Genomic DNA, 22,046 nt, shown 5'->3' with positions numbered 1-22,046 from the left:
GCCCACAGCCTCGGTCACTTATACCGGTGTTAATCAACTACAGATGACATTACAGCCTTTCCCCTCTGCAGCAGGAGCTGCCAGTGTCCTGTCACAGCTGATAAAAGTTTTACTATTTAGTGAGCTATTTCAAACAAAAGGTGTTTTTCTGTTAGAACACTGTGCGCTGACTACCGCATGGCACTAGCACGCCGTGCCCAGCTCCCGTTCCTGACTGAAAGACACATTTACACAATTTGCTGTATGTTCACAAAGAGCAAGTCTTAAAGAAGTTTCTCTTTAGTCTGTATTTACCTATTCAACAGTTACAATAGACACTGAAGAGAGTTCATTTTAAAACAGTAAACTTTTAAAATGCATTAACACAGGTTTTAGCTTTTTAAAGAAAAAAGTTCAGTTTAAAAAAAAAAAGAGGGAGAGGTCATAGAAAAGCACAAACAATTCAGACAGGCTTATTTACAGAGACCAACCTAGCATATTCAAGGTGATTTTGTATACAGACAACAACATTCATAAAACCAAACGTGCTACATGGCTCCATGACAACAGCAGTTTTTAGAACAATCAGCTGTTAAGGTAACACACACCTTAACTCATTTTCTACAGTCTCAGTGCAACGAGTTGAAGTTTACACTACAGCTAAATAACTGAACTACAAATTTATATATTCCAGACCCCTATTCAACAGATAATCTGGTATATGCAGCCAAAAAAAGCAAACGGATTCAGTGAGACAATGGGATCACCACCTGCAGCGATTTTGGGCATGCACCCTCAGCTATGATCATTCTTATTCAGCTAATTGTCCTCCTTCCACGAGGATCAGTAGTAACAAGCCTCCAAGAAGTGCAAGCTTTCAGAACTGCCTTTCATACTTGCTGTAGCCACAAATTAATGATCAGTGAAACTAACACACAGTTACAGAAACGCTATCACGCATTGCAACTCTGCTGTTTCTTGAGTAGGGGCATGTATTCACAGGGCCTCTTAGTTTGGTGAAGACACCTAGGTCAGGATCTTTCATATAAGATCAGCTGCAGAACCCTAGTCAGCACAGCAAGAGACACACAAACCCACAGCAGTTGCTAGAGTGACTTTTTCACTTCATCAGGGAGCCAATAAAAAAAAAGCCAGTGAGCAATACAACTTCTATTGTCTTAATTATACGTTAATTCTCAAAACTGTTCCCAGGGAAATCTTTTACAAGAGTGAACAGCAGTTAAGTCTTCATTCATTTTTCTTTTCCTTGTGCTTGAGAAGTTTGTTTATCTCCCTTTTCGCCATTCCAACATACTTTGTAATGATCCCATGCTGGTTTAGTCCAGGAAACAGCAACAAGAAACTTACTAGAGAAGAAAAAAAAAAAAAGGAATTACTTAATACTCCTTTAACAAGCTTCTGTCACCTTGCAATTCCTTGCTTCCCTTAAGCCCCATTAACTGCTTGAAAACAGAAAAATATAACCAGCAACAAAAAAAAAAAATCACCGCACTCATAATCAAAAATTGCTTCTACCAGCCTCATACCATTTCAGGCAGCTAACAAAAAAGTTACTTCTGTTTTGTATGCTGCACACTTACCAATAAGATAGGTCAGAAAGAGATTGTGAACTTGCTGTCCAATCCAGGCAACCACAGCAAGAGAAAAAATCATGGTCATGAAGTACTGAAAAATGAAAAGGGAACAGTTATCACTGATCTGTTGGGAATTCTCCACGTTCCCTTCAGCATCTGGCAACAATTCAACATTTAAAACTAACTTCAAGTTGGCTGGCTCTTCCACAAGCGATACCTATGCATAGGCTTGTTACAACTGAGATTAGAGTCTACAATTGTATGTTCCCGTTTATTTTCAGACCATCAGTTTTACAGGATGCCAGTTCTTTTCTGTCCAGATACCCCTTAGAGTCAGACTACGCCACCCCCACTGACACAACTTCAGCCTCACACAGCACCTGAAGCTGTTTTCAGGACAGTAAACCCACCAGTTCATGTACCTAAGCTGACACATTGCTAAGATTAGTTTTTTGGACGGTTCCTGTACACTGGAAACAAGCTGTGTTTCCAAAAATTGACCTATCCAAATAAGACAAAGTGAAGCTGGGTTTCTATCAAGGGTATGCTCCTAACTGCACAGTATTGCAAGTTTAAAGTCATGCATCTTGCCGCTCCAGGTTTGAATAAGATGTGTGACTGGCATTAAATCACAGCCAGAACTGCTGGTTCTTGGTTTGAAATACCAGTTTATTCAGACATGTGCCTTGCTAAAATACTTAAGACAAACAAAACAAATAGAACCTTAAGACAATAGAGACGAACTCCTAGAACTCAATACCATTTTAGGCTTCTCTTCCTTCAGGGTGAAGAGACGTTTCCACCAGCCAACAATTCGGCGACGAGATTTTACCAAATTGCTGCAAATCTCATGAAATCTTTGCTGCTGTTCTGTAGTCCTTTTATTAAAGAAAAAAAGTCAGAAATAAGAATTCAAGATTTCATCTGAAATTTTAGAAATCTCCCATGGTAGTTTTCCAGCAGTAAAAATTTATCCAATACTTACCCTGGCATTTGCTTCACTTAGTTGTATACCTTATCTTCATTGAGCACTGTAATGCAACTGCCCATGTAATTTTTCTGTACACTGACTCTCTTAAATTGGCTCCCAAAGAGCAACCACATTCAAACCAGGAGACCATGGATTTTAATCTGATACCAGTGGGATACACACAAGTAATATACACCTGATCCCAGTGTGTATTATTTTGGCTTTTATGTTGGTTCATTATTAGACAAGAACATTTATCCACTAGTCAGCTTAAAGCAGATACACTAAAATTTACTTTTAACTCAAAATTTAGTCCAAATAAGGTTAAGGTTCTTCCCCACCTTACTGCTTTTCTATAAGCCTTGCCCCTCTTCAAATCCGTTTCAATCACCTATGATCACATTCATACTCTCTCTGCATTACTCTTTTCCTTCATTGTATGTACTGCTGCCACTCTTCCCAAACATATAATCCAATACCCTTCTTCGTAATTTTAGTTCTCAGTATCTATTATCCATTAATTACTAAAAACTAGTTTAGCAGAACTAACTAGCATCCTTAATGGAGAGCAAAGAATGTGCCTACTCCTTAAAAAAAAAAAAAAATCTTATTTTTCTAGAAGAGAAGTAACAATAAAGATATGTTGTAGTAGTAATCTTTCAGAAAAAGAAGAATGAAGGACATCTTACTAGTGTCCTCACTTCATATACTATAAAGATTGCCAATTTCTTACTACAATGACTCTACAAAGTAATCATTTGATATTTGCAAGTCAGGTATCCATTTTGATAAAGTTCATAATTTATTTACACTTAAGAAACTGTTTTAATTCAAGCCTTCCTCACCATTTATTAGAGCCAAAGATTCTAGGTGCAAGAGCAGGAACAAGATAATCAGCCAAACAGAGGAACATAACGAAACAGGAGACGCCTGAAAGAACTGACGGGTCCAAGTAGTAGATCATCCTGCGGAAAGATAACAGCAGCAATGATTTCTGGATGCTCAGACTGCTAAATATTAGACATATTTAGTCACCTCTTCAGACTGGCTCAGGACTTCAAACAGTAGACCCACCCTCAATAAAATTTTCGAATTTGCTCCTGTTGCTAAAATAAAGAAAGGTTTAAGTACTTCAACACTATTACAAAGAAATACAAATAAAAAAAATACAATTTTCTTAATGTGCTAGAGAAGAAAATGCTACAATACAGCAACCATAGTATAAAATTCAGTAGAAGTAAAAATTCATCACTATTGCTCTCCGAAGTTGACCATCTAGTGAACTTAACACTGACTGGGGGATGAGGATGAGTGAGTGAACATATGAAACAACGAGGTAGAGTGAAAGCTCTAATCTTGTTGGTTCTTAAGTAAGTCACAGAATTCAGATCCACTACGGGTTGTCGTTCGCTCTGTCTCACCTGTGAGAGCTAGTTAAACCTGCTCTGGACAAGAAGCCATAAATCTCCGATGAGGACAGCGCTGTGCTTTTACATATTAAGTGTGCCATCACCCAAATACAGCAATATGGGTACCGGGCAAGAACTAGCTCATCTCTAAGTGTCTGTTAACGCTCAGCTGTGCCCCGTGCTACTTATTTGCACTTAACAGAACTTCCTGAACATTGAAGTAATAAAAGTAAAGAAATGACACAGTCCATTGCAGGGCGAGTCTTTCTATACATCTGGCACAGTGCTACTGCACTGAATGTTCAAGTTCATTTTTGATGAAGTACCAATTCAGAATCTGAAGCAGTTCTGTCTATTTCCTCAAAGTATTATTCACACAAGATCTTTCCTGCTATAATCACAGAATTTATAACAGAATACCCTGAAGTTCATGCAATTACTTCTTTTAAAAGTTACTTTTCAGTTTCATTTGCTTTCTATCCTCCTCACCTCCCTTGAGGACCATAAAATTTATATTAGCCAGAAGACCAATTATCCCTGCCTCACCTGGTTCAACATTTATTTTTATAACTCCCCTCTTTTCCTTACTCCAAACACACATGCAACTGGCAAACTCCACAGCTGGCGTGGACACTTATCTGTACAAGGCAGGTTGGGGTCACCTTGACTACTACCACGTTACGTAAAAGCATGTACAGTGCCTCCAGCAAGCCAGTTCTGTATCTCCAATCCAGAGACAGGCAACACCCTCCCATCCCGTTGACTGAAAGTTACCTGCAGTCTTTCCTTCTCCTCCTTTCTCAAAGGACAGGACAGAGAATGTAAAAAAACCAAGCTGTGCAAAACCAATTGAACTCATCCTAAGCACCACACCGAAGATGCAGAATAGGAAAGTTCGCCCTATGGAAACAAGTTTTCCATAATGCTGCTGCTGTTGGTTTGCGGAAAAAAGCCAAAGGAGATAACCAGATTTGTCTAAGAAGCAGGATACAAAGGATGAGGGCAGAATATGAACACACCAACGAAGAACATAGAGCTGAGCATGGTAAAAAAGCTACAGCAACCATTGCTGGCAAACAGCTTTTGCAGAAAGCACTGCCCCCCCTCTGAGCAGGATGTGACTCGTGTTACTTCCTGTTCTCAATGCACTGAAGGTTTTTCTTTTCAAAGTTCACACGCATTCAGAAACAGAACCTGGAGTAAGAGCCTTCCTATTAGATTTTTAAAGATGTCTTACTAATTTACTTAATAGGTTTGCTACTAGCCATGAAAATGCAATGGTGTTTTAGGCTCCCTCCGCAAGCTACTTACAGAAAAGAAAAGGAAACGACACTCATCAGCGCCAGAGGAAACCAGGCTCTCTCCCAGCGAAGAACTTTATCCGTCATCAAAATCACTTCTCCCCATCCTTGCAACTGCTCTTCCAAGCTAGCAGTTTCTGCAGCCTACACAAAAAGAGAAGAAAACTCTTTTATTACTAACCAGAGTATCAAATTAATTCCCACAGTCGGAGTAGCTAAAAAAAAAGTGTCATAATTAAAGACTGCAGTCACAAACCTTTCTGAGTAACTAAATGACTAATAATGATGTAAGTTTTGTACTAAGTTATGACATTGTAGCAGTGATACTTTAAAATAGTCAAGATCCTAACAAAGTAGCAGCATATGTTATTAGACCAAATGATACCTCCTCCCAGATTTTGCCAAGGTGTTTTCCCCCAATCTCCCATTTACAGTACTCCTTCCCCCCAGATTAGCAGAAAGTCAAGTTTTAGCTAAAACCTCTCAAGTTTTCAGTGTCAACATCTGGAAAATTGCAACATGAGAACTATTTAAAATATATGTATTTTCAAAGACAACTCTACCACATTAAACCGAAGCTTTCTAGTTGCTGTCCAACACCAATTTTTTATTATGTGGAAGATGGATAAAAACTCAGAATCCACAATAGAGGAAAGTTACCCAACTGATCACATTTGGACTGCAAAGAAAGTTTTTCCACAGGTTGCTGAAGACAGTGATCAGGCAGCCTTTAAACTCCTCTTCCTATATTATTCCTACATCCCTCCCTACACATCTGCAAGGAGGCCCTACCTGCTCTGGCATCAGCTTGCTAAGCAGTTCAACTGAGGTGTTCCACATTTAACATAGCTTAACAGTTTCCCCTCAGTGGGACAAGGTATCTCAGAGACTACAAAGCTCAGGTAACCATGAACAGAACCGATCACTGCCCAAGTAATAAGAGATGAAAAGTCACCAAGACCTGCACACGTGCTGTGCAGAGATAGCAGAGCAGGTTTCGTTCTCAACTGTGTGCTACACTTACCTCAAATGAGAAGCCTGACACCACTAGAATAACAAGGACAGCTGAGTGCAGCTATCATGGCAAAGCACAGTTTTCTTCTGTGATACCATTAGAAACTATTTGAAAACTACAGTTCAGGACAAAAAAAAAAAAAAAAAAAAAAAAAGTAGAAAACTATCTGACATGCTGCTGAACACCTTCCAGTTATCAGATCTATTTCATGTTCTAAACACAGTCACATGAAAGGGGAAAAAAAAAAAAGCTGCATTTCTCCAGAAGACGTTTTATGATAAACTGTTTTGCTTTATTACCCCTGGCTGTCTGCATTTAACATCACAACCAAGAGAAAATTTAATGGGAAACAGACTGGAATATAACAGTGTTATTAACAGCAGCCTGCCTCTGTCAGCCTAGAAGACAACTATTGCAAGTTGTTTTCCCGCCAGGCCAGGTAGAGAAAACTTAAGTCAGCTTTTGTCAACACCATCTTCATTCCAGAGCCCATCCATCAAAAGTGTTTTTTCATTAATCAAGCAACATAAAGTTTCTATAAATACGAACTTCTGCTCCGAAAGGGGCATCCCTCCCAAAGACTGGACGTATTTTTGGCAATACGGTGCCGGGCACTTTTTCTGCAGAAATTCGAACCTCCCTCCCGGCTCCGCGCTGTTGACAGCTTCTCTCCGTCTCTCCCAGGCGGCACAGCTTCCTGCTGCGAGAAGCAGCACTGATCAGTAATGCGCTCAAAAGCTTCCCTTCTTCAACCCCTTCACACGCCTTCACAGTGATTTTCCCATTGCCCATGGCAGTCGTTTACCATTACAGAGATAAATATACATATCCCTGTATTTCAGTTTTTTAAGTAATCAAGCCCACCCTCGGCATATTCCAGTTAGGCTAATCATCCAGCTCCTGCCACTCTCCTGCATCGCTGAAGCATTCGATAACACAGCCAAAGGATGCTGAACCGCAAAGACACGAACATTAAACGTAAGCCCTGCACATCAGGTAAAGCCAGATATTGCTCTGGCCTGCGAGCAGCAAAAGCAACAGCCGCGCCCGCTCCCAGGGACGGCACACAGAGCGGCCTCCTCACACCCAGCCCCCGCCAGGCCCTAAGGCATAAGCCGATCCCTGCACGGGGACCTTTCAGAGACGGCAGCGAGCGCAAGGAGGTAATTCCCCCGCGTTTCACAAACAAGCTCGGGGGCCGGGGCGGCCCTCGCCAGGCGCCGCCGCCGCGGGCAGGGCAGGGCAGGGCAGGGCAGGGCAGGCCAGGCCTGGCTCCCCCGCCTCCCCCAGCGCCGGCAGGCCCGAGCGGCCGCCAGCCCTTCCCCAGCCACGGGGAGGCAGAACGCCTCCCCGCCGCCCGCCGCCAGCCCCAGAAGGGGCGACTCGCCCCGGCGCCGCCCGCCCTCACCAGCTGGTAGACGCTGTTATTGTCACCCTCCGCCATCTTGCGCGGCCCCCTCACCGCCGCCACCACCGCCGCCGCCCCCCGCCGGCCGCGCCCTCCCGCACCGCGCCGCCCCGCGGCCTTTTATAGCCTCCGCGGCCCTTCTCGGCACTCCGATTGGCCTTCTCGAAACTCAGCGCGGGCCAATCCCAGAGCTCTCGTCGCGCCCCATCGACAGCCGGTTGGCTGGTGGGATTCGAATAGCGACAGCCGCCCAATCAGCGTGGGGCCTCCGCGCCTCCTCCCCCTCCCTCCGTCGCAGTGCGACTGCGGCGGGAGCGGGCGTTGGGGGCCCGGCTGCCGCGGGGGATGGCGGCCGGGGCGGGCGGCCCGCTGGCGCGGGTGGCGGGGCGCGGCCCTGCTCGGAGGGGGTGACAGGCTTGGCCGAGGTAGCCTCGGCCGGGCCGGGCCGGTGGGGCGTGCCCGAGGGGGGCGTTGGTGGAGGTGTCGCGCCGGCCGTTGCCCGTCGGGCTGCGGGGAAGCCCGCCGGCGGGCCGCCTCGGCTGAGGAAGGCGAGCCAGCAGCCCAGCCGTCGACACAGGAGTGGTGAGACAGTCACCTCCCCGCCAGGACTTTCAAGGATAAGGCTTTTATTTTAAAAAGCCTGACCCGTATGACCTGAACGTGTGGTTATTAGGAGGCAAATAAGTAACAGACTGTGTGCTGCCTCAGAGAGGTTACCTTTTCTTGGCATACATCATAGAATCATAGAATCATTGAGGTTGGAAAAGACCTCTAAGATCATCGAGTCCAACCGTCAACCCAACACCACCATGCCCACTAAACCATGTCCCTAAGCGCCTCATCTACTCGTCTTTTAAATACCTCCAGGGATGGGGACTCCACCACCTCCCTGGGCAGCCTGTTCCAATGTTTAACCACTCTTTCAGTAAAGAAATTTTTCCTTACATCCAATCTAAACATCTTACGTGTCTGTGTCCTACCAACTAGACAGAACCTTCTGGTCGAGAATGTTTCAAGGCTAATAAATAGCCCGTTATTGCTGAAATAACATGGCACTGGAGGCACTCGCCAACAAACTTTCTTTGACTTAAAGTTTTGCTGTTTTTCCAGCACAGGTATTTATTTATTGTACGTGACCGACATGAAGCAGCTGGCTTCACGTCCACAGCAGCAGGTGTCAGCCGTGGACAGCAGAATCCACGGGTATAGGATTTCTGGGTAACCACACAGGAAACCGATGAAACAACTCCAAGCTTCACGGGAAGGTTCTCCAGCTCTGAATGCCACCGCTTGCTTTATTTTTTTCAGAAGCTGTAGCAGCATTGGAATAAACACAGGAGAAAAGCACTAGGATATAAATCTTTTTTCTGACTCAACTTCCTAAATGTTTGTCACACATGTTGACGAGCTTAATCACAACCCCTAGGATGTAATGCAATTCCGGAATGAGGGCGAAGAAAACATCGTATCATTTCTGGCACCAAAACTACAATACTTTTCCAACCCAGCTCACCAGCTTGAAAGGAAAAAGAGGAATAAGGATGATACTGTAAAAGCAAAAACATGCCTGTACTGAATTGTTTGATCTTTTACAGGGTGCTTTTCAGATTGTTCAAGATTGTATGTAAAGAATAGATGCTTTACTCATCAACTTTCAAGTTCATTTACATGTTGCTAAAAGCTAAGAGTATTTTTGTATACTGTTTTGCACTTAAAAATGATGGAGTCCACCCTTAAAATCCATAATTGCACCACAGCAAAGCTCACACAAAAGCTAATTTCATAAGGAAGTGATGTCAGCAATAATTCTGGTTAGTCTTTGGAGGAAGTATGGACACACGCAGAAGCATGATATATTGCTGTTCCTAGGAGTATTTGCAGCGTCCTGCAGAAGCCACCTCTCTGGCTATTCGATACAATCAGCCAGCTCCTGGTTTCATCCATTTGTATGATGCTCGCCACAAAAGCAAAAGCACTTACCAATGAAAAAAGCAGGTATTTCCATCATCTCCAACCAGTCAGATTCATTATCTTCCAGCTAGTCTTTCAAGTGCCAGCTCCCAAATCAGTCTACCGTCACAGCTCTTCTCCCACCCTAGAGGGCCCCCAGAGGTACAGTTATCTCGTACTACGTGTTTCTCCGTAACTCGGAGGGGCAGAGAGGAACGCGAGCCTTGCAGGATGCCCTCACCGCCCAGAACACCGGAGGAGATGCGCCACCGCACTGCAGAGAACAGGACAGCACGGGGCCCTGCAACACTACACACCCCCCTGCCTGAGCAGCCAGGTCTTTGGAAGCACAATGTAAAATGAAAAAAAAAGATGTGCGTGTATACATATACATGTGCATGTTTATAAATTTGGTTGTTAAAATCAGAATCCTAATGTGGAAGGCAGAGAGTGGTAACAGCAGTAGCTCAGAGTGTGGAAAACTATTAATCACCTCCCATACATTACCTGAGCTATAGAAAACCAATTGTTTTCTGTATGCTTCAACGTATGACACAGATCGTGCTGCGATGTGATGTGTTCTTCCTACGCTGATTCTCTCTTAGCAGATGCACAGAAAATTAGATGCCCAAGCTAACTTCAAAGCACCTTTAAAATGAGTTTAATTGCTCTGTGCACTTCGAAGAGACACGTATTTTACATGTTAAGCCTCCACCCATTCACCATATCTAGTATAATAAATGCACCTCAACCTTTTTTCTTATGCCATTAATAAGAAATTAGTCTGATGGATGGCAAAATTGTTCTCATCAGCTATGCAATTAAGTACATACAACAGTAGTTTTATGTAATATCTACACTTTCAATGAAATTCTTCAACTAAAACGTTGGCAGGATACTCATGAATAAGAATTTTCCACTGAAGAAAAAAAAAATATGTGTGTGTGATAATTGGGTACTGCAAAATGGATGGCAGGTGTCATCTCAAACTTTTTTCCTAGTCCAATTCTTCAATGTGCAAAGGGGTGTGTCTGCTAAATTTAGGAAAAGCTTGCAAAAAAAAGGGGAAAAAAAAGCAATCTTTGAAGTACTTGAGTGTGCTAAAACAGGATAGCAAAATGTACCAGGCACAGAACGCACCGATGAATAATTGAAGCAAATTAACCTTAAGGACTACAGCATTTAGAAAAATGGAGCTTTAACCTCTCCACTCCCCTCCAGTATTTCTGAAGTCGTATTTTTACATGGTGCTTTTCTTTCAGGTATCACAAGGCAGTTAACGGGATAGATATTATTTGATCAGTTTAGTTTATCGGAGGGTGGGCAGCACTACGTGGTGTCACAGGGCTGGGGCTGACGGCTGCCACAATTCCCACAGTGGAGTTGGTGCAGTGAACACCCTCCTCTCCCACGCAAGGTAACCTCGCACTAGCATTAAGGGTCACCGATGCTTTTATAGATGTCTCATTCATTTTTCCTTGGAAAACCAGCTCCCTTCCCTCTGATTTATGTCTGATTTATACAGGAGACTTGAGTCTTTCACAGATATTTGAAAAATTACAGACAAAATACATTACTAGTTAATTAGACTGATCACTGAAGGCAAAACTAATTGTTGCAAAGGAAAAACGGACCATAAAGTACCAAAATAATTTCTGTTAACTGTACACATCTGTTGTAATTTCAATTTCAGTTACATTAACATGACACTGCCATTATTCCACCAAAATAGTCTAAGACACCACTAATGACTCATTTGCTTAACACACCCCAGTAACCCGTTTGGTAGAGCGGTGCTCACATCCTGGCTTTACAGAGGGGAGCGGGAAGAGAGGCAAACTAGTAACTGCATTTTCAAAGGGCTAAGAGCATCTCAACCCTAGCCTATATAACTGGGAGGGGTAACAACTTCAAACTGATGAGCATACTTTCAACGGGACTTTGAGAAATGAGTTTATAGCACGATCCCTTGGTTAACGTTTACTGCAGGTGAGCATCGCGCAAAAAACTGCCATCAGCTGAACGGTTTGACTTCTACAGCTTCAGCTGATTTGTATGTATTTACAAAGATTAGATTCTAGATTTGTATTATTCTAGGTCTGTCTTACTGCTGGAAAAAAGTAAATGTCTCAGTTTTACTGAAAAAAAAAGAACCTTATGTCTTTATAAGAAACACATTATCTTTTAAAAGATAAGGTAACTAATGCAGTCTTATTTAATATGCAAGATGCACACAGAGAATCTGCATTTTGGGTTTAACCAAGACTGTACCAATCTGCCATATTGTCAACATTTACCAAGGAAAACGCATCAGCACACAAAAGCTGACAGTCCCACTAACTCCTAAGCACGTGAGCTGCCTCCTCAATGTTAGTTACGCACATTTAAGTCTCCGTAGAATCCTGCTCTAATTTGGGAATTTTTTTTGTATTTGGCATTTTATTCCCCGTACAACCACAAGTAGTTTTGCATACAAGGAAATTATGAATACATGTTCTTTTTCTTTTTTTAAAACTTTATTAAATTACGCAGTAAGAACCCATCTCCACACAAGTGTTTCATTTCTGGATAGCAGAGGTATAAATACATGAGCCACAGGTGAGTGCATTATCCCTCCCTTCCCCCCAGCTTCCAAGAAATAAAACAGCATGTATAATACACTCCTGTTACTACGGTACTCCAAACAGATTGTTCGTAAGGTTATTTTTAACTGGAGAAAAATAAAAAGGACCGACAGTGTCAAGTGTCTTGTTCTGCATATGAATGTTCTTCACTGCAACATTCAAACACCACCTTTCTTGCAACGCGTGGTGTGGCAGAGGGTTCAGGAAGCAATGGCAGTGGAATGCATTTGCACGGGCATCGTTAGATATAAAGCCCGTGACTTCCCTAGAGTTAATCAGGCAATCAGAATGCAAAAAAGGCCATGTGTCTGTTGAAAATTCTTGCACTTCAAAGTGCATGTCCACAAAAAATTGGCAACGGAGGAGAAAGTGAATTCTAAGACCTACTGAGGAGGCAGAGCAGTTAGCATAGTGCAAATACTGAAAATAATACAAGTTTGTCTATTACTTATGCCTGGTGTTAATTTACGTTATCTGAAAATTACCAGCCAAGCTTTCCTACTCAGATGAACTGCTGCAAATCCACTCAATTAAATGAATTTTATGCCAGTAGTGGGCTTGGCTCAAATCCTTTAATACTTAGGTTTTGATTGAAAAGACCGCTGTATTTAAAGTGTGTTTTTACTCTGAAAAGTGACTAGAATGGCATAAAGGATCTTCCCACGTCTATTGTTTTTCAGCAACTGTGCGTACTGAATTCACCAAGTTTACAAAAGAGAAACTTTTTATACATAGCTGGCACGTTTATCTGGGTTGAGAATGCCAGTGTGCATTTCTGCTTTAGCTATCAGCACCTCTAAGATTCCGTAGCCATAACTGAATTGTGTTAGGTTTATTTGCTCTAAGAAAAGGAAGTCGCCTTTTCCCAAAAGGTGTCCCACTGCAAAAAGGAAGCAAGAAGTCTTTTAGACAACCGGCAGACAAGCAGGACATCGATCTAAGTAAGAAGGTGCCATTTTCAGAGAGACTTTTCTGACCATAATCACACTTTGAGTGCAGAATTGATTAAAAAAAAACCAAAAAACCTTGGTGGAAGATTCACTATGGATGCATTATTGAACAACCATCTATAGAAGTAATATGGCAAAGGAAAATGACTTTGCAGAAATCTTTACAGATCTAGTTGAACAAAAATTGGAGAGTCCTTCATTTCTTGGATTATACGTATACCCCTGTGAACTGAAGCACTATAATTTACAAGTGTAAACTAAAAGTATTAGGAAAGTGAAGTAAAAAGCATATCACTCTACCTCCACCAGAACATCACTTTATTGTTTATCTGTCATCAACAATGTAAAACTCTACTAGATACTCTATCCTGGTTTTTAAAAAGGTAAAGATTACATTGGATTAGCTACGTCGTACGAAAGAAACTACAGCAATCACAGTAGAATGAGATTGGAGGGACAATTTGAATTACAAAAAAAGTGTACACTGCAAGCAGAGGGAAGTGCACGTTAAATCAAATGCCTGTAGGATTCATTACTTTTAGATGCACAGTGACAATTTTGAGAAACTGTACATAATAGAATCACAGAAATGACTTTAAAATAACCAAAATTACATTTTGCATTTGACCATCCAACTCATAAGTAATCATTGATGTTCTATACTTCAGTGCTTTTGGAAAATTTGTTTACCAAACAAATTTTAAGTTGTTAATTTGACTAAACTGTGAAGTAGAAGGATTGAAATGAAAAGTATATTGGAAGTACGCCTAACCTACAAGAATAAGCCAAGAGGGGTGTATGCAAGGAGAGGCTGGGGGGGAGCAGAGAAAGGAAAGAGGAAAGGGAGAAGAGAACAAAGGCTTTTTCTTCTATCTCAGAAGTTCTTCCAATGCAGCGTCTATCTGATGTACAGCTCTTTGCTTTCAGTCCATTTCTGAAGTTTACATTTTGTAGCCTTTTTCCGTACTAACTGGTCGACTCAACCAGCACTGTTGCCACGCAACAAGAGTAACAAGAATCTGAATGCATCAAATCTTCCCTTGCTGTGATTTCTTCATGGCCCCACTTTTTCTGTTTTTCTTTGAACAGGGTTCGGTGTTTCCTGAATTGTTCACAGGGTCAGGTGGAATTGAGTTCCAAATCACTCTGCGGTTTGTAGCATCCCGATTTCTTTCTGCAGCTAACCCCCAGACACGTTTGCAGTTCTTCCGTAGCAGAAAGACAAACCGTGTTGTTCAAGCGGTGAGCTTTCACCCTTGACCGTGGGGGTTGCAGACCATTGTGTTTAGCGTATCCCTGAGTGCAGCTATCCTGCAGGATTCACTTCCCAGTGCACCGAGATTTCCTAGGTTTCCTCAGATTAAGCCCCAGTATGCATCACCACCGACTGTGGTGCGGCTATGGATGCCTGAGGCCGAGTTGATTCTGGTGGATGTCTGACCTCGCTGAACCAGACTGATCTGCTTTCTCCCTACTCATACCCAGGCAGTCCAACCTTCATACAGCTGAGCCAAGTTATCTAGATTAGTTGCTTCCTTAATCACAAAGTCAACCTATTAAAAAGGTCAAACAAGTAATTAAAAATTAGCTAGATTTTTAGAAGTGTTTAAGTGATCTTAAATTTTACTGTTGAATGTCACCTGCAAATACAAAATTTCAGTGAAAAAATCTATAGTAACTGTAAACTTAATCTTATATAACTTTGTGTAGTCCACGTAAGAAATAGGAATTTGTACTGCAGGGGCAAAAAAAGATCACGCATTATCTCATTCATAGCCCCTATCTTGAAAATAGTCACAACATTCTCAAATTTATGTGGACATCTGGGTCCCCTGACTCAGTTTCCCAGAGACGGGAGCGTGGTTGCGTTATGCTAGTAAACACAGACAAGTTCTGTCCTTCAGACAGCTGCGCAGATCTCATGTTCTCCCTGGGTATCAACAGCCATGTAACAAGTGTTAGCTTACTGATACACAAAAGGCAATTTTATCCAATTCATGAGTTTATAGAAATCTACGATATAGAAAACAAAAGCATTTGATAAAAAAAAAGAATGCAGCAATACAAGGCAGCAGCACACCTTGATTTGCATTGGCATATAAATCACACATCTCGAAAGGGACCCCCCACTCACAATAGGATTTTAGTCTTTAAGGCATACTTCAGCGTACATACACACGTGCTTGCTACCAAATATTTAAAGCAAGGACCAGTACTGGAACTTTACTATTTCAACTCACCTGTTCAGCAACAGACATTCTCCTGTTGGGATCCACATCTCGGCCCTCTAACTTGGCTTTGACCCGCTTCCACACGCTAACTGCATATGAATTCCTTTCCTGCACAGCTAAAGGTATGAAATAAAATCAATTCAATTTTACATTCCTGCACAGAAGCCCACGCTGAGGTGTTTTGGGTTTTTTTGTTGTTGTCAGTGGTGGTTTTTTGTTTTTGTTTTTTTAAGCCCTGTATTTACCTTTTCCTGTTTTAGGGTCCCTGGCTGTTTTTTTGGGACTACAGGCAACACTTTTGCCAGTTCCCGGGACTGTGCTTGGAGGAGTATCTGCTGACGTGGCAAGATTTTTCTGAATTAGCTTTCTTGCATTCTGTGACATCACCTCTGGCTGAGTTTTCTGCCCTGTATTGCTACGTACAGCTGTAAAGAAAGTTTAAAAGCGCTTAAAGTATTCAAAATGATATATTATAGATACAAGAAAAAGCACAATTAAATGTGTATCAAATGCAGCTATCAGTACTTCAGTACAAATGCATTTTAAACTCTGCACCAGTCCTCTCTTCAATCTTTCCATTTTCTAATTTCTTTCACTTCATAAACAAGAGGTTTTGTTCCATTGCAAAACATTTACTTGCATTAAGCAAATTTTTATGGGCTCGCTTAACTTTTAATACTATCATTTTGTATGGCAGTTATAAAATGCAATTCTTGTTCTTGATAGAAACCAGGAACCTGCGCTTAGTCCAAATATTGACAGCAAAATAATCCTTTAAATAGCAAGAAATCTGTGCTCATGAGAAACTTTATTCATGTTTTTAACTGTAAAGTAATGAAAACTTTGCAAACATGAATGCATTTGTAGGGTTTCAGGATTAATTCCAAAGTCACTATAAATTTTAATACTAATTTCAACAGAAATTACAGTTCAGTTGATATACGTGACAATGCGTTCCATGTATTCTGGGCTTTGTGGAGTGAATCCAGGTCTCGAAGGCTATTCAAAGGCTATGATCAGTATTGTATGCTGAATGACTTGAATTTTATAGGCTTTTATAATCTTATAGAGATTGTATTTCAAAATTTAATAAAAGTTATGATCCCCTCTCTAATATGATGATGTTTTAATGTTTGTACTTTTTCAAGTATTACCTGCAGCAAAGGTTGGCTGATATGTAGCAGCTGACGTTGGGCTTGAGCATTCATTTGATGTATCCGTGACTAAGGGTGATGCAAAACCCACTAGATTATTGTAGACACTAGGAAACATAATGGAGGTGATAAATACTAAGACAACCACCAAGGAGGTACCCCATGCTGTGTGTCTGCTATATATAAGCAGACAAGCAACACGCCTTCACCTGAGAGAAGGTGACTTCCTTACCTTTGGCTCTGTGTTTTTAGTTCTTTCAAGGTGGGAGTTATTTCCTGCAGCATTTCAACATGTTCCTGACTGCGGACTTGACCCATAACCTGAACTAATGTAAACAAAACTGTCTGAATATTATCTTGCCACGATTTGTATTCGCCCAAGAACTGCCTAACACTATTCTCATAGGGAACATCTTCACCATCTGCCAAAGCCGCTTCTTCATCCTGTAGCAAAGATGTGCAAAAAGGTTAATTATTTGCTATATTTTGGCTAAGAGAAGAAAGTTGAACATTTCTTAGCCTTTTCAGCCCCTCAGTTTGTCATTTCACTACAAATAGCCATAATTTTCAGTAATTACATTTCAAGAAAATAAATTTGAAAAAGATCAAATGTTTTACTGATTAAAAAACAAGAGGGTTTGTAAACACAAAGGAAATGTTTCAACTGCCAAATGAGAGAAAAGGTTTAATTCAACCAAAGCCTGATTAGCCTAACTCTAGAAATAAAGCTTTATGAATTCTTAGAGATGAAATGAATATTATGTCTTGAACTCCATATGCGCAAACACATTTCATTGTTTCTAGATACTTTAAAAAGCACATAGTTACAAGTGTTATTTTTCTTAAACTATACTGACATGGGTTTGAGGAATAAATTTAATGAAGTTTTAGGCATACCTTTGCCATAGCTTTCAGTAGATGTTTGACATCTCCAAGTTGTCTGTTATGACCCGTGAGCACAGTTTTAATACTATCCACCAGATTCTGAATTGTTTCACAAACTGTTTCTGTTTGCTGTTCTCTTTCTGTTTGTACTGTTCTCTGTGTAGATATTTCCTGGGTCAACTGCTTGTGAGCTGAGTGAAGCCATTCAGAGCTGCCAATAGGATGTTCAAGACCAGTGCCCTAAAAATAACAGAACCATTTTTGTATCTGTATCCAGAGATAAAATTCAATTACTGTGTAGATGCTACTGCCGAGTGTTTAGCAGCTGATGGAATAAACTCTGTAATCCACATCCCATTAGAAGGTATACATAACACTAATTTAGAAGGAAAGACAAAATTGAGAACTCATGATTACAGCAATTCTGTAATTACATATTTTGCTTTGACCCTTACTTACCACTCTCTGAAGTAGGCGAAGTTCCAGTTCAGAGACTGAACTGTTGAACTGCGATGCAAATGAGCACATTTGTTGACAGCGTTTGAGAAGTTCAAATAATGCAGCATCAAGATTTAAGGCTTCTGCTGTTCTAGTACGTAAACTTTCAAAATGAATGATATTACTGCAGAGGAAAGTGACCTAAAAAAATCAAAGCAAGAGTGAGAAAAACTATTCCAATTAAACTGTCTATTACACAAACGGCATTTGTTCCATGTCCTTAGAAGGGAGAATATTAAATACAGCAGTAAAGCTGCTCTGTTACAGTAGCGGTATCATTTCAAGGTCATCCAACCCTGCAGCAATTCTCTCAGAGATTATTCATATTGCTTTTAAAGTGGGATTCCCAGAAGTATTTGCTTATCTGTGTTTGCTCTTTAGATGCTGAGGAGGAAAAATATTTTCTACACAGATCTCAAGTAGGAAATAAAGAGTGAACACGTATTTATCAAGTCAATAGTAATATATACTTATGTATAGTACCTGACTTGCTCTTTGACTTTCTTTCAGTACAAGGTTTCTTCTTTCGGCAATAGTGGCATCAAAATCTTGCAAGACTGGTGCCAGTGCAGGATTAGCACCTCCTGCCCATTTTAAACGCTGCTCAATACTTGCTTCAAGTGCTGCTAGTTTCTCCTGCATTGGGGAAGAAAAAAAAAAAACAAAACATAGATATAGATAATCCATACTGATATATATCATCTTAACCCTAACTGCCTAACTTTAAAAAAAATTACACATTACACATGCAGACACATTCTTATACCCATATATATATATATATAAAAAAAGAATGTGGTATTCATGATTGACAAATGTTAGCTTATGCTGTTTAAAGGTTTATTTTCAGCAAACATCACAACTGGATTTGATTGTTATGGAAACAAAGTCACCTGTCCAGATTTTAACCCACCAGAAAAAAAAAAATACAAAAGTTAAAAGTAATCACATTTCTAGACTAAAAATTATATAAAATCATAGCAGTCCTGAATTATTTTACAAATGATCTTCAAAAAAATGATTACAAGCAGTACCTTCACAACTAAAAAGGAAATTAAAATTCAAGAAGGTAAGCAGTATTTATTTTAAACAATTAAACATTCTATATTATTGATACCAAAAAGTCTGAAAAGCTGAGCCAAGCCACAGCACACAGAAACGTTAACGCACAGAGTAACTGATTTGCCCAGATCTACAAAAGGAAGCTTCTGACTCTTAGCTAGTAAAATGATAGTAAGGATGATCTAAGTCAGACAAACTTAAAGAATGGGAGCATGATCAGCCTTCAGAAGGAAAGGTACTTTCACATATTCGTATTTTCGCTCATGAAACAGATTTACTGATATTCCAGAGAGAATATTTTGTATGAGACGGCAAAATCAAACAATGTAACAGTATATATCGGACAGACTGAAAGAGGTCAATGAAAATACCACTAAATTTGTGCTTCGATAGCAAGAGAGAGAACATAATCTGGAGGTGGCAGATAATTTTGCAGTTTGTGTTAGAGTCACACTCCAATATGCTGCTGAACAAACCTCCCAGAAGCAGTAGTACCTGGACTGTTGCAATTGAAGCTTCAATCTGACTGAGCGTGTGAAGTTTCTTTTTCATGCTGGCTAAAATTGCAGAACGAGGTGGAGGAGTAACAGAAATAGCTTGTGGGCGGCTGATGAGGAGATCTTCATGCTGCCACTTTAAGGAAATAATGGGAACACTTGATTATCAATATTGCTCATCACAGAAGACTTCGCTTCACTAACAGCAATCCTAGTACTCTGATACACTTTATAAGTGAGGGCATTTTAAAAGGGCTAGGTGTCAGATGATACCAGCACGCTTAAAAGTTCTGAATCATTAGAAGGTATTAAATTATATAAGTAGTTGTAAACTATGTTTTGCTGGCTTGGATATTTATATGTATTTATACCATTAATCAGTCATTAACTTACTAGAATTGATTTCCTTGATCTAAAGGAAAATCCATCAATATTCAGGAACAGTTCACTTGTGATGCATTAAAACCAAGACAATTTTGCTTACCAATCTATGAAATGGTTTATTAACTGACAGAGAAAGCCTTTACCCTTAACCTACAAGTCACTACAAAAGCGAAGATCAATGATACTACAATACAACTGGATACCAGCACAGAGTTCAAGGTACACAATGGCATTTATCTAAAGCCTCAGAAGAATGTTTTCAGGATTGATACTGCTGCTGTTTATATTTTTTCATGAGGCAAACAGTGGAGCAAGGAAACAGTTAATACATTACAACTTTGAAGGAAAGGTACAAGATGACATTCAGCAATGCATACCCTCTGTTTAAGCAATCTCCTCCCTTAAAGTCATAGTCAGTTTGAAAAAAGGGGGAGGATGGGACAACATCACTAGCGAGAAAGCCAGCGAATGACTTCTTTACTAATAAATGACTTAATGGTTATTGAAAAAAATTACATGTATTGACTTGAAAAAGAATTTACACATTGCCACATTTGCATCTTATGAAGCAGCTAGTCTTCAAAAGAAGCTAGCTTTAACACTTTTTTCCTTATACATTTACAGAATAATTTAAAACCAAAATACTTTATCAAGTCCGTTAAAATACTCTAAAGCTCATTCAACAAAATATGAAGTTCTTGTTATGCTCAGACACAGTAACTAAAGCTCACTTTCCACAGACACAATTTGGAGAGAAATAACATGCATTGTGGTCTTACCTGGAACATGGCAATATGCAACTGTACTCTCTGAAGACTGGTCTTGCAAGATGAAATACTAGTTTCAAGTCTGCGCACTAGATCATGCTTCTTCCATGCTGTATCGTATGAACTAGCTAATACTGTTGCCCTGTTCATGACCAACTGCGAGAACTTGCCAATTTGGATATTGTGCTCCACAGCTTTCTTGCACAGGTCATCCACAGAAACTTTGCTTTCTGCTCCAAAGTCTTTAGCCTCTACCTGAGCAATGATATCAACACCCAAAGCGCTGATGAAACTGCACAAAGTAAGTCCCAAAGCTTGATTTGGAAGGCCAATTAAAAGCTGTCTCACAAAGTCAGCTGTAAAAGCCTTGATTGGTTTGGCCATTTGGTCTTCACTAAAACAAGAGTTTCTGTAAAGGGCTTTCACATTGACAATTTGTACAGGTCCATTTACTGCATTCTGGTCTTCAAGTGAACTGATTCCTTTTAAAGGAAAAAAATAGTATTTTTGTTATAAACAAAACATTTGATGCATCTAGTAAAATATTATCTGACTTATAAACACAGCAAGGTTACAGGAATTAATTTTTAATTTCTGCATACTTGCCATATATGAAAGGTAAGTTACAGTAAAAGTGACCATTTTACATTCTTCTCAAAAGGACACGGGATGAGAAGTGAACAAAGCGATACTGAATATTTGATAACATTTATTTACCTGACAATGTTTTAGAAAAGGTACCACAGAGCCTGAAAAATTCTTTAATTGTTTGCAGTCTCTTCAGAAAGAAAATTTCCTCTAGAACTTGCCGATTATTGTCATCATCAAAGAAGTTAACTTGGGTGCTGCGGGCTTCCCTAATTATGTCAATCTTACGCCAAGCAACAGGTATTTCCATCTTGTTTAGCTGAGCAATGTAAAGGGAATAATTAGTTTTGTTTTTATAAAACTTTCTTATTCCTGACTCAGAGTACTCTGAAAAGAACAAATCCATACCTTTTCAATCAATAGACCAAATGCAGTTTCCACTTGAGCAAACATTCCATCAAAGGCTACCAAAAGCATCTGACCAGCTGACATTTTGGGAGTTTCATCAACTGAACCATTTCTTGGCTGAATCAGCTCACCATACTGAGCATGAAGTACTCTTAAAAAAAAAATTTACATGTTTTTGCTTAGTCTACAAGAAACAGATAGGATTTTCTTAAACTGATTGATCCCACAGCTAGAGCAGATTGCAATTAAGTTGCATCTGAATAAGGTGAAATTTTTGCAGGCTCTTCCTACCACCTTCCCCACCCCACTTACCACATGAATCCTAATGCTGGTCTCATAAGAACAGCTAAGGATACCATGTAAGATGGGAT

General features: G+C 40.3%; 2 protein-coding genes across 3 annotated transcripts in view; both read right to left on the bottom strand.

The window, feature by feature from the left end:
- Positions 1–268: 268 nt before the first annotated feature.
- On the bottom strand, positions 269–7,742 carry ARL6IP1 (ARL6 interacting reticulophagy regulator 1). 2 transcript variants are annotated; one of them, XM_076350848.1, is made up of 7 exons: positions 7,134–7,201; positions 6,819–6,966; positions 5,265–5,398; positions 3,390–3,509; positions 2,335–2,452; positions 1,581–1,665; positions 269–1,346 (listed from the first exon to the last, which is right to left on the bottom strand). In XM_076350848.1, the coding sequence occupies exons 1-7, from the start codon at positions 7,184–7,186 to the stop codon at positions 1,228–1,230; spliced, it is 777 nt and encodes a 258-aa protein (XP_076206963.1). In that variant the 5' UTR covers positions 7,187–7,201; the 3' UTR covers positions 269–1,227. The 2 variants fall into 2 exon arrangements, with proteins under 2 accessions (XP_076206963.1, XP_076206964.1); XM_076350849.1 differs by lacking the exons at positions 6,819–6,966; positions 7,134–7,201 and adding an exon at positions 7,678–7,742.
- A 5,760-nt stretch (positions 7,743–13,502) lies between these two features.
- The window catches only part of SMG1 (SMG1 nonsense mediated mRNA decay associated PI3K related kinase), a 69,027-nt gene continuing 60,483 nt past the window's right edge, over positions 13,503–22,046 (bottom strand). Inside the window, exons 52-63 of the mRNA XM_076351321.1 lie at positions 21,676–21,826; positions 21,397–21,586; positions 20,692–21,161; positions 19,527–19,664; positions 18,453–18,605; positions 17,931–18,110; positions 17,484–17,711; positions 16,819–17,030; positions 16,587–16,693; positions 15,678–15,857; positions 15,442–15,548; positions 13,503–14,754 (exon numbers count right to left, since the gene is read on the bottom strand). Coding sequence (XP_076207436.1) covers positions 14,677–14,754; positions 15,442–15,548; positions 15,678–15,857; positions 16,587–16,693; positions 16,819–17,030; positions 17,484–17,711; positions 17,931–18,110; positions 18,453–18,605; positions 19,527–19,664; positions 20,692–21,161; positions 21,397–21,586; positions 21,676–21,826 — 2,194 coding nt within the window. The 3' untranslated portion in view covers positions 13,503–14,676. The remainder of the gene's footprint in view (positions 14,755–15,441; positions 15,549–15,677; positions 15,858–16,586; positions 16,694–16,818; positions 17,031–17,483; positions 17,712–17,930; positions 18,111–18,452; positions 18,606–19,526; positions 19,665–20,691; positions 21,162–21,396; positions 21,587–21,675; positions 21,827–22,046) is intronic.

Source organism: Aptenodytes patagonicus, chromosome 13 (genome assembly GCF_965638725.1).
Source record: "Aptenodytes patagonicus chromosome 13, bAptPat1.pri.cur, whole genome shotgun sequence".
NCBI classification, from domain to species: Eukaryota; Metazoa; Chordata; class Aves; order Sphenisciformes; family Spheniscidae; genus Aptenodytes; species Aptenodytes patagonicus.
This window is presented reverse-complemented; position numbering and strand designations above follow the sequence as displayed.